Genomic DNA, 16,294 nt, shown 5'->3' with positions numbered 1-16,294 from the left:
TCCAATAGTTGTTATATTTATCTTTGTTCAATTTTACATCCTTGACATATTTCTCAGTATCTTTAACAAATGAAGAGATTGATTGAAACTTGTCTTTTGTGTCTTGAAACATTGTATTTATTGAGTGAAAAAGTTGGAGGATAAAATGGTTTTAAGCACAGATTCACCTGTAAAATAAACGAAATTTTCATCAAGAAAATTTTAGTTTCAGCAAAGATTTATTATATAAATATGGTGAATACAACATACTGCGATGTTTGTAATCACGAATATAAACATTATAGAAAACACCTCCGAACCAACAAACACACATTTAATCTGTTTCATAAAATATCTCCTCTTGAGTTGGAAAGAAAACATTGTGATATCTGTTCAAAGGATGTTTTGAAGAGAAGTTATAATAGACATCTTCAATCACAAAAACACAAGAAAAATGAGTTTAAAGTAAAGGGAGACTATTATATTGAAAACACTGATGGGGCATTTAAAGGGCATATAAAAATAAGGATTTTTCAATTTGGAGAACCCGGTCCATCATCAATAGCTGAATCAATTGAAATAGTGAAACCCGATGTTGAAAAATTTATTAAAAAGACATTATAAGAAATGAAAACTTTAAAGTTTTATATGGGAGTGAAAATGAATATGAAAAGACAAGATGAAGAACAAACTCCTTATATGAGAACAGATCTTCATTTTATAACATCATTTCAAGATTTTTTGAATAGTGGGGTTTATGAAGAACTATCAAGACAAGAGGAGGATGTTGATAATACAGTGGTAGGAAGTGGATTCAATATTAAAAAAATCATCTTTTTAGATATACACATTCTAAAATCAAACCCTCTTAAAGCTTCTTCTTATATTGAATTACCAAAAGAAATAAAACTAAAGAACGCAGTTGTTAATATTAAGAATAATGATAATAAATGTTTTCTCTGGTCTGTTCTTGCTCACTTTCATCCACCAAAATGTAATTCAGAAAGAGTAAAACAATATATGAAATATGAGAATACCTTGGACATTAAAGATTTTAAATTCCCAATGCCACTAACAGATATTCCTAAATTTGAGAAAAAGAATAATCTTTCTATTAATGTATATGGATTAACGGATACAAACAAAGTTCAAATATTAAAAATTTCAAACAACTATAAAAATGAAGAAACACACATTGATCTTTTATATTTTAGTGTTGGAAAGAATTCACATTACACATACATCAATAATTTATCAAGATTAATCTCTTCTCAGGTATTCAGAACAGCAAACAAAATATATCCTTGTAAGCGATGTCTTAATTCATTTCATACAAAAGAACGATTAGAACAACATTCAAAATATTGTAGTAATCATAAATCAGCTGTAATTACAATGCCAAAACCTGGTGAAAAGATTTCTTTTGAAGATTATAATAAATCTATCATGCACCCATTTGTGATATACGCTGATTTTGAGTGTATCCTTAAAAAGATAAATACTGCTTCTCCTAATCCAAAAGAATCATATACAAATAAATATCATAAACATATTCCTTGTGGTTTCTGTTATTATATCAAATCATCTGTTGGAGAAAAGTATAACAAACTTGAACATTATCGTGGAAAAAAGCTTCACAAGAGTTTGTAAAACGATTAGAAAAGGATTGTATAAGACTCACTAAATTAATGAAAGAAACAAATGAACCGATGAAATTAACCAAAGAAGAAAAATTAGAATTTAGAAAGAACAATATCTGTCATATTTGTGAGGGGGAAATTAAGGAGTCTAAAGTTAGGGATCATTGTCATCTTACTGGTAAATATAGAGGCCCCGCTCATTCCTGTTGTAATCTTAATTATAAATTACCTTCTTTTATTCCAGTCTTTCTCCACAATAGCGCCAACTATGATACACATCTATTTATAAATGAACTTTCAAAAACACCAGGGAATATTTCTGCCATAACAAACACAAGTCAAAAGTATATTTCATTTACAAAAATGATATTCACAAAACCTATAACTCGTATTCGGTTTCTTGATTCTTACAAGTTTATGGGAACACCACTAGCCTACCTCGCATCAAATCTAAGCTCCACAGACTCTTTTCCAAATCTTAATTCATTCTTTCCAAAAGAGGAAATTCTCACTAAAGAGGAAATTCAGATTAAAGAGAGAATTCAAAGTAAAGAGGAAACTCTAATTAATGAAGAAATTCTAACTGAAGATGAAATTCTAATTATAAAGAAAATTCGAACAATGAATGAAATTCTAACTAAAGAGGAAATTCTGATTAAATATGAAATTCTGATTAAAGAAGGAATTCTTACGAGAGAGGAAATTCAAACAAGGAATGAAATTCAAAGTAAAGAGAAAATTCTTACAAGGGAATTTATCCTTATGATTATATGGATTCATTTATGAGATTTAAAGAAACACAACTTCCATCAAAAGAAAGTTTCTATAATAACCTTTATGAAGAAGAGATAAGTGATAAGGAATATAAACACGCACAAGAAATATGGAAAATATTTAAGATAAAGAACCTTGGAGAATATCATGATTTATATCTAAAAACAGATGTTTTATTGTTAGCTGATGTGTTTGAAGCTTTTAGATCACTCTGTCATAATAAAAATTGTTATGGATTAGACCCTGCCCACTATTTCACAGCTCCTGGTTTAGCTTGGAGTGCAATGTTGAAAATGACAAAACAAGATATAGATTTAATCAGTGATGTTGATATGCTTTTGATGATTGAGAAGTCCAAGAGAGGTGGAATATCACAAGTATGTTCAAAAAGATATGCAAAAGCAAATAATAAATATCTTCCAAATTATGATAGTGAAAAACATAGTAATTATTTGATGTATTTTGATGCTAATAATTTGTATGGATGGGCAATGTCTCAATCTCTGCCTTATGGTAAATTAGAGTGGGTGGAAGAAAAGGATTATGAAAAGGCTTTGATGAATATTGTTATTTCTTCTCAAGAGGAATTGAATGACGAAGAAGAAGGTTATTATTTTGAAGTTGATTTGAGGTACCCGAGTGATCTTCATAATAAGCATAAAGATCTTCCTTTTGCATGTGAGAAAGAAACCCCAAAGAAAGAATGGTTAAGTGATTATCATAAAAGTTTTAATATTAAAGGTAAATCAACAGAAAAGTTATTAACAACATTCTATGATAAAGAGGGATATGTTTTGCATCAGAGAAGCTTAAAACAGTTTTTGAGAGAAGGATTGAGAGTAGCTAAAATTCATAGAGTTTTAAAATTTAAACAAAGTCCTTGGGTGAAAAAGTATATTCAATTCAATACAGGTATGAGAGCAAATACAAAAGTAAAATTTGAAGGGGACTTTTATAAATTAATGAATAATGCTGTATTTGGAAAGACTATGGAAAATGTTAGAAACAGGCAAAACATTAGATTCGCAACATCTTGGAAAGAAGCTTCGAGATTGATAAATAAACCAAGTTTTGAGAGAGAAGAGGTTTTTTCAGAGAACTTTTCTGCAATTCATATGAAAAAGGAAAGTATTGTAATGGATAAACCAATTTATATTGGAACAGCAGTTCTTGATTTATCAAAGATATTGATGTATGATTATTTGTATAATGACTTAAAGAAAGAGTATGGTGAAAATGTTTCATTGTTGTATATGGACACTGATAGTTTTATACTAGATATAAAAACTGATGATGTTTATGAAGATATGAAGAAAAATATTGGAGTATATGATACAAGTAATTTCAGCAAGAAGAGTGAGTTATTTTCCAAAAAGAATGAAAAGGTTATTGGTAAGTTTAAGGATGAGTTGGGTGGAAAAGTAATGAGTGAGTTTATTGGATTGAGAGCAAAGGCATATGCTTGTAAGTATGGTGATCAGATTGATAAGAGGTTAAAGGGAATAAAGAAATATGTAATAAAGAAATCAATAACTTTTAGAAATTATTACATTGTTTGATGAATAAGAAAGAAGAATATAGGAAAATGAATACAATAAGAAGTTATAAACATAACATATATAGTGAAGAAGTAAATAAAAAGACATTAGGAGCCTTTGATGATAAGAGATTTATTTTAGATAATGGAATAGATTGTGTTCCATATGGATATTGTATGATAGAGTGAATAGAATAGATTGTGTTTTAACGATGGGAAGATGGGTTAGGGGTTTTAAGGGCTACCGTCGTGTTTTTTCGCAATATATAAATGGTTAAACCAAGTATTAATCAAACTAAAGAGTGGAGAAAATCTCAGTCTTGGTATATAAATGGAAAACATAATGAATGTGAAAAATATCAAATAAGTATTATTGAAAAAATAACTAAAACAAAGGTAAATAAAACAAATAAGCGAATCAATTTAAAAACTAGTAAGTTAGAGGATGTAAAGAAAAAAATGAATATCCTTGAATGGACTGAAAACTTTGATGGTTATCAATTGAACAATGAAAAAACAATTTACTATAATCTCAAAATGATATGTGGCTCAGGAGGTGGTCAAACAAGAGCATTAAGAGAAGTTTATCATTTCGTTATGGCACAAAAGGGGTATCTTAAAAAATATAAAGATTCAAATGTTTTGTTTGTCAATATTTTAGATGGGGATTATTGTGCAAAGAAAATTAAACTATTGAAGGAATTTGAGAATGAACAAATCTTTATAGGTTCAATGAGTGAGCTGATCAACCTCCAGGTTAAAAGGGGAGACAAATAAATATACCTTGGGATAGCCTGGTTATATATATACAAAGCTTGGTGTTGGCTTAGTGGTTAGGGTGGCGGCTTGGGATCCCAGTGTCCCGAGTTCGAATCCCGCTCAGCTGCTGAATTAACACCAGGGGGTTGACTCAGCCTGTCATCCATCTGAGGTCGGCGAAATGAGTACCAATATACTGGGCCGGTGTATACCCCGGTTAGAATAGGTGTACCATATCCCTGTGTTGTAAGAGGCGTCCAGGAAGGGCATCCGGCCATAAAACATTGCCTCACACAAAGCCAAACCCCTGCACAGCAGGGAAAAACGGATAAAAAGGGGGTTTATTTTTAGGGAAAAAAAAAGGGAATCGCTGAAAATACCCCATTCATTTACATGGGGAAAAGTGAGCTCGAACCAGTATATTCACCCTACTGACGTCATAATGTCTCAAGCTTGACATATCTAGAAAGCACTCATCGAGGTGTTCAATTTGAGGTACTACACGATATGGTTCCTAAAACTTGAAAATTTGACCTTGGGGTCAAATATGTTTGACCTCAGGCGCTAACCATGAAGGTCAAGGCCAATCGCCACCAAAAACTAATCAGCTGAGCGCCAGACCATATACTACATTCCCATAAAGTTTGGAGACGATTCCATTAAAATTACTCAAAAAATAAGGGTTTCGTCGACTCCCTTGATTTGCGACAAAGTGACCTTGACCTTTGACCTTCAAAATTTTATGTGCTGAAAGGGACCGCTATAGGCCTCTGATATGCGAAGTTACAAAAATTTCCAATGATAACTGTGCTCTGCAGAATTTTTTATACGTGATTACAGACAAACAAAAAAATAAAAATAAAAAACATACAAGCTGACTTACATATCTTGCAAAAACTTCGTTTTGGCAAGATAATAAACAAATATAACAGCAGCAAAACAATAAAACCAGATTGATGAAGAAACCATCAGGTAAAACAGCACATGAGGAAAGTATTTATGGCTCTTTTGTTGAGATGAAACACGAGATCAGTGAATTAACAATCACAGCAGCAAATGATGAAACGATGCACCACAAAGTATGATCAATTTAATGGTTTTTAAAGACTAATAAGAGATGGCCCATGAGGATTGGGTGGTGGGGAGTGGTCAATTTCAATAAGGGTGAATCTCATGAAGGTTTAAAGTCTGCAGGTGTGTGTGTGTGTGTGTGTGTGTGTGTGTGTGTGTGTGTGTGTGTGTGTGTGTGTGTGTGTGTGTGTGTGTGTGTGTGTGTGTGTGTGTGTGTGTGTGTGTGTGTGTGTGTGTGTGTGTGTGTGTGTGTGTGTGTGTGTGTGTGTGTGTGCGCACGTGCATGAGTTCTGTTGTGATATCCTGTGGACGCTTTCAAACCCCATTTTATTTGTCTGGTTTTCATTGTAAAAATCACAACCCATGGATTCATTTGACAGGTTGTGATTTTAACAAAGACATGGCAATCTGTATTGTCCTGTTTTTCCTCATTATTCCAGGGAACTCCATAAAACGATGACATATTTACAAAGGGCAATTTAACAGGTTTAACGTGTCTAAATATAATCTTGTAGAAATCAAATATGAACAAGAAATATAACTGAGAGTTTGAGGAGGTATTTGTGATGAACAGCAAGTTCAATGTTGACCATCGTTTTGCCTTTATACTTCCTCCAACCAAAGGATCGAAGTGCTGTTTACTATTCGACAACATGAGTCCTCGTCAATTCATTTCAGCCTCATGAGAGTTTGTGATTTTCGTGGAAAGAATCAAATCTTCAAAATTCCCTTTCGAAAATAATCCCACATATTTAATCTGGATTCTGGGCCATGACATTCCACAATTGTGTCTGGAAACTTGAGAATTATGCGATCTTCAAAATTTTCATTGAGAAAGTCAAGGACGGGGCTCACAGTCTGGGGATATACACCAATCCATATGGACCCTTCCTCGTGTGTCACTGTTCAAGTCCATATTCCCACAATGACGTAAGAAGTCATTTGAAGCATGGCATGACGTCGGGCAGAATCAGCTATTCCTTCGATGGGCGAAGTTGTCCGATTATACAATTCTTTGTTTCATTTTTCAAACATCTCCCTTCACCTCCATCTCATTACATGTAATTTCCCCATAATGATGATGGAAAGCTCACAAGTGACGATCCAAGCAAGCTGTTTATCAGTGTACCTCAAAGACGATTTGGAACCCGAGATGAGAAGGGCCTGTGAGAGTCCTGTAGTTTGGGAACAGACATGTTTAATGAAGTCAAGCGTTTGGGATTTGTAACATGTCTCAGGTTGAACAGGGAAATTAAATTTGACAATCACCCTCGAGCCAGACAACCCCAAAATCATTTCCTTCACCTTCACTAAACTGCTTCCCACAAATCTCAACAAATCTCTTTTTCTTTACCACAATTTTGAAATTGAGGATTCTATAAGAATGAGGTGTTTATAGGAACAATATGTATAAAAATTGTATATTTGTTGATTCATTGAGGGATGTTTCGATACATGTTTTGCTTGTATCACACCGAATATAAATACAATATTAAAATCTCTTGAAACATTTCATCTTTTTACAATTACATTTTCATCATTCTTACTTTCCCTTCCTCTTCTGTTTTTACAAAGTGTCCAACTTCCCCGGTCTCTTCGATCTCATTCTCCCCTTCAGGGCTTCAAGGCAGCTGTTCACCACCATCTCAGATCAACCCCCATTAACCTCCCCCCTCCAAACTAATCTCTTTCCAATTTTTCCTTCCTGAGAGTTTGTGGTTGTGTCCATCTTGCTCACCCTCTGTGTCCTCTCCAAGACATCATTCTTCCCTTCATCCCTTACTTTACCAAGTCTCCCTCCATTTCATCCCTCGGCCCTGCTGTTCGTGTGTTTCCCCCTCCCTTCCTTCTGTTATGACCTGACCCATGAAATGTTTTCGCTCCACCACGAGCCTCGAAACTCTAAACAAAAAAATGCTTTGAAATTTTGCTTCAAAATGAAAAAAACAAAATACCCACCACCACGACTACTCCGATGACTACTACTACAACAGCTCCAATTATAATTGGATAATAATTATTATTATTATTATTACTCCCTTTTTGTGGGGTCAGCTGGGGAATGTTTTATTTGGCCCAAGACCTCCAACTGGCTGACAATGCCTGACATTTAAATTTCGGTGAGTTGTGCAGGAATTTTGAAATTGTTCAGGGTGCTGGAGATGACATGTCCATTATTCCTCAAAGACAATGTGGAATCTTTCGCATCAACAACTAATTGTAGTGGATGGGATGCCCGGTTTAACATCAAGGGAAGGACAGTGCACACATTGATGAATCACTCTGCTTGTGAAACACAAGGATGATAGTTTATCTCAGGATCGAGATCAGGGGCGAAACAGCTTGGAGGGAAGTGTGTATACTTCTCGAGTATCCACCCAACCCTTGTTTCGAATTTAAAGATGAATATAGAAATTTGACTGACTGCAAACTGATTAATAATAGCCCTTGTCTCCGGTTCAAAGTGACACAAAACCACTTGACCACCCTTCTCCATGTCCTCCTGTCAGTTGACCATTCTTCTTCCAATTCCACGACTCCTAAATCTCTCGCCACCACATCCTTCCATCCGGTTACATCCCTCCTCTTCTTCTTCCTGGCAGTTCCGTCACCATGACTCGCCTCACCGCGTCCTCACTCTCTCCTCACCAGATGACCAAACCACTTTAATTAATGATGACTAACCAGTAACCACCCTAACCCCCTCCCATAATTAGTGATAAAAGATTCCGAGTTTGATGTCTCAGCTCCACACAAAATTGTACAAGATTCCAAGCTTTGTGGGATTTCCTTAACCCGACGAACGCCTTCTGGGATGCTGTTAATTTTATATCGTTTCATGATTTTGTCTCTATTTGTGGGATCATATTTCAACAGGTTCAGGGTACATTTCCATGGGTGGGAATTGCAGCCTCCAACGAGCGGACATTTTTCTTGTTTTCTGTGAATTTTCATTCATGCAGAAACTGATGAAGAAGAAAAAATGAGGATTTGCGAAGATGCTCTCTCATACATGTCGTTATATAGATGTTATTTGTGTGGTTAACGATTATGATTTTGATAGGTTTCTTCACAAGGTTTATCCAGATCGCCTGATTACAAACAGTCGTGGTAATGATTGTACAGTTGCTGCATGTCTGGATGTGTTGGTTAGAGTTGGACAGAATGGTTTTGGTTCAAGTGTATATCATAAAGTTGATAATTTCTGTTTCCGTGTCGTCTTGTACACCTTTCCAGGTGTCAATGTACCAATTAAAATGTGTTACAATGTCTTTTCATCTCAGCGACTTGGATTTTAAAGAATTTGTTCAGTAAAGGATAATTTTGTGGAACGTGCTGAGAAGGTTTTTCCATCATGTTAAACAAAGGATATTTGTCTGATTGTTTGATCAGGTCTTGTGAGAATGGCTTTGGACTCCATCATCACCTTTTAAGTTTCGTTCGTTTTCATGTAAACAAGTTCCTATTGCATTTGATGTTATCATAATTAATTCATTATTTTAGTGAGGTAATTTCTTCAATTAATATAATTAATTGTGTATGTGTGTGTGTGTGTGTGTGTGTGTGTGTGTGTGTGTGTGTGTGTGTGTGTGTGTGTGTGTGTGTGTGTGTGTGTGTGTGTGTGCGTGTGTATATATAAAGTGTTAAAGAATAAAGGTGTTCTATTTAGATTTCAATAAATACAACCAATAAATATTATTTATAAACTACGTTATACATATGCATTAAAATCATTCATAATAGTTTGAATACTTGGTTGACAGTATGTGTTCATGGTTCGATGGAGGTGCTGTGTCATGGATATGTCCACAAGGTAAAGTGTTTATCGCTTAATGTTATCATATGAAGTGATGTGTGATTGAAATTATTCATTCGTAGAAACACTTTAAATAAAACTAATAACGAAACAAGAAGAGGATGTTGTGCAGAGCACGATACTTGCAAAATCCATAAAACAAGTTTGACCCAAAAAAAGTAATTGATGGTTGGATTCAATGACCAAATATGGAATTCCTCTTCAAATTTCAAGTCAATCGGATGAAAATTGACAATTTCAGAAATCCGGCCTATGTTGTCCTTTTGTCCGATGTTGACCTCAAAAATAATTGGTTCGTTGAATATCGTGACCAGAAATATAAATCATTTTCAAATTTCAAGTCAATCGGATAAAAATTGAGGGTTTTAGAAATCTCACCGAAGTTGTTGACCTTTGGCCTATGTTGACCTTTTGACCTCAAAACAATCGGATTGTTTATGACAAACTCTACCAAGTGGTGAAGTTTTGTTGTGATCGGTTTAAAATTGTGACTTGTCGGCAATAAATAGACAAACAAACAGACTAACAGACAGAATAACAAAATTGACTGAATAATATACGTGAAAAATCTTCTATTTTGCAAGTAATAAGTTTGAATAAGGATATTGCATTTCTGTGTTTACTTACTGTCTGGACACAACTTTGAGGTTGTGGGTCCACTGATGTGGAGTAATCGACTGATGTGAAACTGTGACCGGGGTTGTGGACCCGCCGATCGGAAAGGTTCTGGGCTGAACGGATCGAAACCTCGATGATAAACGGTGCCCAGGTGATGATTCGGGCAGTTGGGAAATCAGTCAATTGGATAAGTTAAGGTTATATCTTCCAATAAAATAGCTTTTGTAAGTACTTACCAGGAGATAATATATCTGTGTTTGTGTGTTTATGTATGTGTGTTTGTATGTATATGTATGGGTGTGTGTGTGTGTGTGTGTGTGTGTGTGTGTGTGTGTGTGTGTGTGTGTGTGTGTGTGTGTGTGTGTGTGTGTGTGTGTGTGTGTGTGTGTGTGTGTGTGTGTGTGTGTGAGGGAGAGAGACAGTGAGTGAGTCTGCACACAACAACGACCTTTCCATTAATTTTGTGAGGCACATGAGGCTGTCAAGGCAGTTTCCTTTGGCTGAGGGGTCGCCACTCCGAGGCATGTTACTTGAATGGCTTTTTACCCCCAAAAACTTTGCACTCATTTTCCCGACCTCAGCAGGATGACAGGCTGACTATATCAACACATATGATATGATAGTTGTGAAACCAGCAATCAAACTCACCGGTGCCCCCTTGTCTCCAGGAGGTCCTGCAGGCCCCGCTGTTTCCGGTCGACCTGGAAGGCCAATTAGCCCCACAGGACCGACTGGGCCTCTCTCGCCCGGTGAGCCCTGATGACGGCAGATCAACGGTTAAAACAATTTATGAAATCTGGACATAAGATGATGATGACTTTGTTTAGTCAGCCCCAGGTGGAGCCAACATTAAATGACATTTTCAAATTGCAAGCAAAATCAACAAGTGGAAGAGGAGAATGTGAAGATTGAAATCCATGAACACGACTGTCGGACAGGGAGCGGTTTCATTATGACAAAGAGTAATGGCATTGAGTTTGGAGTTCAAACTTTTACCAAACTTCATGAAGAACACGTACACACTGCATTGAGTGCACTTTTCACATAAATACCAAGGATATACTAAACATGTACCTACAAACACCTTCTGCACACCAGACGTGGTCGCACATACAATGCGTGCATCATACGTGGGAAACCCACAGATACACCAAGTGTCTACTCAAGAAACTTCGGAATATATTTACAAACTACGTTTGGTATACTGTATAACGTCGATAAAACACAATGGAGTGACATGTCAACAAACAGTTTACAAGGAATGTGTTCACAGTGTTGGTGCTTACAGCTGGACCTGGTGCACCTGGAGGACCCTGGTCACCTTTCAACCCCGGAATACCCTAAATTGGGACAGAAGGAATTGACAAACCGACAATCCCTGCACCGTTTCATGACAAGATAAATAAACATACCAAGAGGCGAGAGTCATGAAACCGCGAAGACTGCTCAGGCCTCATCATGTGAAGAACTCGTTACATCTCGAATGGAGATTGTTTAAAATTCCTCGAGACAACAAAACAAACTCCTTCGAGGGACAAGTCTCATCAGTGTGTGAAAAAAGATCCCTCAAAATGAATTTCACATCGATGTGTCTTCTCTTCTGGCTTTGCTTCGTGGGCGAAGATCAAGAAGGATGGGATCCACGTTGGCTGCAGGCTCGCTGGTGGCTGGTGAGTCCGATACGGGACAGACAAATCCGACCACAGCGGCTGCAGACAAAGGTTTGGTCAGGAATGGTTGCCGAGGCATCCCGGTTCTTTCTCCTCCTTCTTATCTCTTCAAGGCTGGCTCTGCGGCAGCACTCGAAGGAGGAGACTGCCTGGCAGACTGAGCGTCTCCATTCATCTTGATCGGCAGCGAGGGTTGACCACTGGCGGTGGTCAATTTGGCAGACGCTGAGGGACTTCTTCAGGGAGTCTTTGCACCCTTTCTTTGGAGCGTCTACGTCACGGTGGCCAGAGGGCAGCTCTCCATACAGCACGACCTTGGGCAGGCGGTGATCCTCCATTCTGGAAACGCGCCCTGCCCAGCATTGCTGAGTTTTCAGCAACATGACCTCCATGCTGTAAACCTCCGCTTGTTCAAGAACTACAATGTTGGTGACGAAGTCACTCCAGTGAATGTTGAGGATGGAGCGAAGACAGCGCTGGTGGAAACGCTCGAGGAGTCGTAGGTGACGACGGTAGGTAACCCATGACTCGGCACCGTACAGGAGTGTGGTCAGTACGGATTACATGGTACACGTTGATCTTTGTGCCCTTCTTCAGATGCCGATTGTTCCACACTCGCTTGTAGAGTCTTCCAAATGCACTGCTTGCTTTCGCCAGTCTGTTGTCGATTTCCTTGTCGATCTTGGCATCTGAAGATATGGTGCACCCCAGGTAGCAGAACTGGTGGACTGTCTTCAGCTCCGACTGGCCAATGGAGATGTGAGGAGGGTGGTACTCTTCCTGGAGTGAGGGTTGATGCAAGACTTGTGTGTTCTTCAGGCTGACTTCAAGTCCGAAGAGCTGCGCAGCCTCTGCGAAGCAGGATGTTAAACGCTGCAGGGCTGTCTCAGTGTGAGCAACAAGGGCAGCATCATCGGTAAACAAAAGCTCTCGGATCAGTTGCTCCATGGTCTTTGTGTGGGTCTGAAGTCGCCTCAGGTTGAACAAGCTGCCGTCAGTGTGATATCTGACGGATGTAGATATATCGTGTCGTCAGTGTGATATATCGGATGTAGACGCCGTCTTCATCATCAAGATCTTCTATGGCCTGCTGCTGAAGAAGATGGAGAAAAGGGGAGGTGCAAGAACACAGCCCTGCTTGACACCGTTGATGATAGGGAAAGGCTCTAAAAGGTCGTTGCTGTCTCTGAGTGATGTGTCACACTCCTTCGTGAACGTTGGTGAAGTCAGAGAGCGTGCGGGGGGAGGGGCGGACTCTTTACAGTGCGGCTTGGTGACGTCAGAGAGCGCGCGGGGGGGGGCTGTGAGGGTGAGTGCAGGGCGGGGCTGCTCGGGAAAGAGAAAGGTGGTGGTGGACCGCTGGATCATGCACAACGCTATATGTCATCGTCCGGTTGCTTAGCGCCAATTTTGGGCAAGATCATGACACGCTGGATTAAAGCGCCACATTTTGCACACTCACTATACAGGTCCCATAGAAACATTCTTGACGGGGGTGCCTGGTCTGGGGTGCCTAGGTCAAGGTCAGGCCGAGGTCAAAGGTCACATGTTGTAATACTGTCTTAATACCACATATAACATAGGTTTTTGTTAATCTGGAAGGTTTTCACCTTGCCCCAGTAGTGCAGCAGTTGTTAAATGTGGGATTAGAATCAGTCAAGCATGTTTTTATTCTTGTTACGTTCCCACGCCTCCCAAAAATGTCACTTTTCTCTCCAAATGGTCAAATTTTCCACAAAGGTCAATGTTTTTTGCCATGAGGCCAAATTTGCCCCGAGTATATCTGATCGCAGGTTTATAATTGAGGAGCAATTAACAAGTTTGCCTCACCCTAGCTTTTTATTTTTACCACTCTGTCTGAAATTGCTTAAACATAATATATGTGCTTGTCTTGGTCTCTTTTCAGGAAGACGAATATAGGTCCCAAGCAGAATGGATTGGGAAAAGTGCATAATATGTGGTTTGAAAGATGGTGATTTAAAGTGTCCTGCTGAAAGGTCAGATGGAGAAGGACCAGCTTCATATGATGATTTCCTACAGAATGTGGAGGGATTTCGTGAACTCCAAGCACTTCCAGTTCAGTTAGCCAACAGCGGATGTGACACTGCTGCTGAACTTCTTGAAAATCGTGCAAAATGGCATAAAGCATGTAAACTGAAGTTTGCAAGCTCTCAGCTTGAAAGAGCAAGAGATAGACATAAGCGAAAAAGTACTGAACAGGATGAAAGAAAGTCTAAACGCCAAACAAATGAGTCATCTTCAACTATGAAAGACTGCATCTTCTGGAGAAAAACTCAAGGCAAGCTGCACGACTGTTCTACTTTAGGACTGGATATGACACTCAGAGATATGGCCACAGCATTGAAAGATGAAGACTTGCGAGCAAGAATTGCAGGAGGTGATTCAGTAGCTATTGAAGCTAAGTATCTCAATAAATGTCCAACAGCCTTCAAGAATCGCTATAGAAGTATGGAAGGAGAAAAGCAGGAAGACAATACCACATCCACGATTGATCAGAAAATGATGCAGGTCCGAGTGTTTGCAGAGCTGGTTTCTAATATAGAAAGCACAATTGAAGACGGAACTCACATATTCAAACTTTCCGAGATCCATACATTGTTCATGTAACTCACTTGACAAGGACGAGGCATGCCCATCAGATCAGCGCACTTTCCCTTGCCAAACTGCAGCAGGATGCATGCCTCGAGAAGCTCGGTCCTCATGATGAAGCAGCCTTCAATGACTGGAAGAAAGAAATGTGTGCAAAGAATCCCACCTTTGAGTACTGGGACATAATTCTGCGATTAGAAATCCTGTTCCTCATCTTCGTTCGTTCTCATCGTGAGAGAAACTTTCTCACTCTTCATTGCTGTACTTGAGACATTGAGCCCCTGGCTCTTTGCCTTGGACCACCCAAATTACGCTCGCTGGATTCCTGTGTATATCAGGGACATGAAATCCCTATAGTACAGCTGATAATCTCTCATATCATAAGAATTGTGCAAATTATGACGAAAGCATGAAATTTCTACCAGTGTTAGTACATGCCATAGGTTTCATTTTCAGATCGGGAGGTAAGGCAGATTTGACCTCTGAGGACCGTGAGAGGTCAATGACCTCAAGTTATCAAAATATTGATGTTTGGTGTCATTGGTTAATGGTAAACATGTTTAGGATGTACAAACCATGCATTTGTGTTCCAATAAAAATGTCTACATATTCCACACAGTGTTGGTAGTTTTTTTTCAGATGTCGAGCTTTGACCTCTGAGGACAGTGAGAGGTCAATTACCTCAACATATCAAATATTGATGCCAATGAATGAAATATTGATGACAAACACCCAGATGTCCTGGCAGAATTCAAGTCTGGGAAGTTTGTGGTACACAAGACCAGCAACAAGTTCTCTGCCATGGCAATTGACCAATGTCATGAACAGAACAACGCTGTGGACAAAGCGTCTGGTGGAGCTATTGGACTGACAGGAAACCCTGGGGCACTCAGACGCTGGATGGTGGCAGGGCCAGAAATAGCCAGGATCACTGCAGAGTTTGAAGAGCAGGCGACAAGAGGACATGGCGGTGCTCGCGACACTGGGCATCTTCACAATGACCAGAAACCTGGAGTGCAAGCAGCCTTTATGAAGGATGTCAGAGCACTTATAGCAGTGTTTGAAGAGATGGGGAATCCCTTCCTCGAGAACACTCAAGATCTACTGGTCCTTGACACGAGAGACATCATGGACACCCCCAGTGGCAGAAATGGTGAGGAAGATTGAGTCCCTTGGTGAGGAGCAGTACACAAAGTTTGTTGAAGAAAGACTGGAACTGTGCACGAAGCCAGTTAGAGAAAGAAGAGAGTGGCTCCCTCTATCGTCGTGCCTCATAACTGGAAGGACTTCCTTTGTGTGGATCAAAACAAGACTGAGCTCTTTGGTTTCCTATCACGAGAGGCCATTCGTCTTCCAATAGCAGATGGCAAGGAAATGTATGCAACATGTGGAACTGAGGTCCTGTGCTCTCCTGCCGAGTCCGACTTGACCAGCCTCGTCCCATGTTCACACGAGGAGGCGGACACTCGCCTGCTTCTACATGTGGCAGATGCTGTGCAGAAGGGGATCAGGAAGGTGGCCATATGCACTGTGGATACTGATGTCGTGGTGCTGGCTGTGGCTTCATTCAACAACATCAATCTTGACGAGCTGTGGATAGCTCTTGGTGCTGGATCCAGCTTCTGGTACATAGCTGTTCACCAACTGGCTGCCACCATGAACCCAAGACAATGTGCTACTCTCCCCATCTTCCATGCCCTCACAGGGTGCGACACTGTGTCTTCTTTCGCTGGCAGAGGGAAAAAGACTGCCTGGGAGATTTGGAAAGTGTTCCCACAGGTGACTGATGCCTTTGAAGAACTCTTCGGCATGCCAAGTG

At 39.2% G+C, this 16,294-nt stretch overlaps 2 protein-coding genes across 12 annotated transcripts in view; one reads left to right on the top strand and one right to left on the bottom strand.

Moving 5' to 3' along the window:
- Nucleotides 1–16,294, top strand: part of LOC147008051 (uncharacterized) — a 364,090-nt gene that overhangs the window by 230,241 nt on the left and 117,555 nt on the right. The window lies entirely within an intron of this gene.
- LOC147008055 (neprilysin-like) overlaps nt 1–16,294 on the bottom strand; it is a 156,039-nt gene that overhangs the window by 86,854 nt on the left and 52,891 nt on the right. For 3 of the 6 annotated variants that reach the window (XR_015053665.1, XR_015053666.1, XM_085865855.1), the window contains one exon: nt 10,844–10,951. The exons of 1 other annotated variant lie outside the window; for it this stretch is intronic. Coding sequence is in view for 2 of the 5 variants with exons in the window: in XM_085865855.1 (XP_085721981.1) it covers nt 10,844–10,951 (108 nt within the window). In the remaining 3 variants the exon portion in view is untranslated. Of the gene's footprint in view, nt 1–9,955; nt 10,007–10,843; nt 10,952–11,607; nt 12,978–16,294 lie in introns of those variants that run through there. 2 more of the 6 variants (XM_085865858.1, XR_015053667.1) reach the window with 2 other exon arrangements.

The sequence above is a fragment of the Eptatretus burgeri genome, chromosome 22 (assembly GCF_056783735.1).
Source record: "Eptatretus burgeri isolate ZD-2024b chromosome 22, Ebu_testis_v1, whole genome shotgun sequence".
NCBI classification, from domain to species: Eukaryota; Metazoa; Chordata; class Myxini; order Myxiniformes; family Myxinidae; genus Eptatretus; species Eptatretus burgeri.
This window is presented reverse-complemented; position numbering and strand designations above follow the sequence as displayed.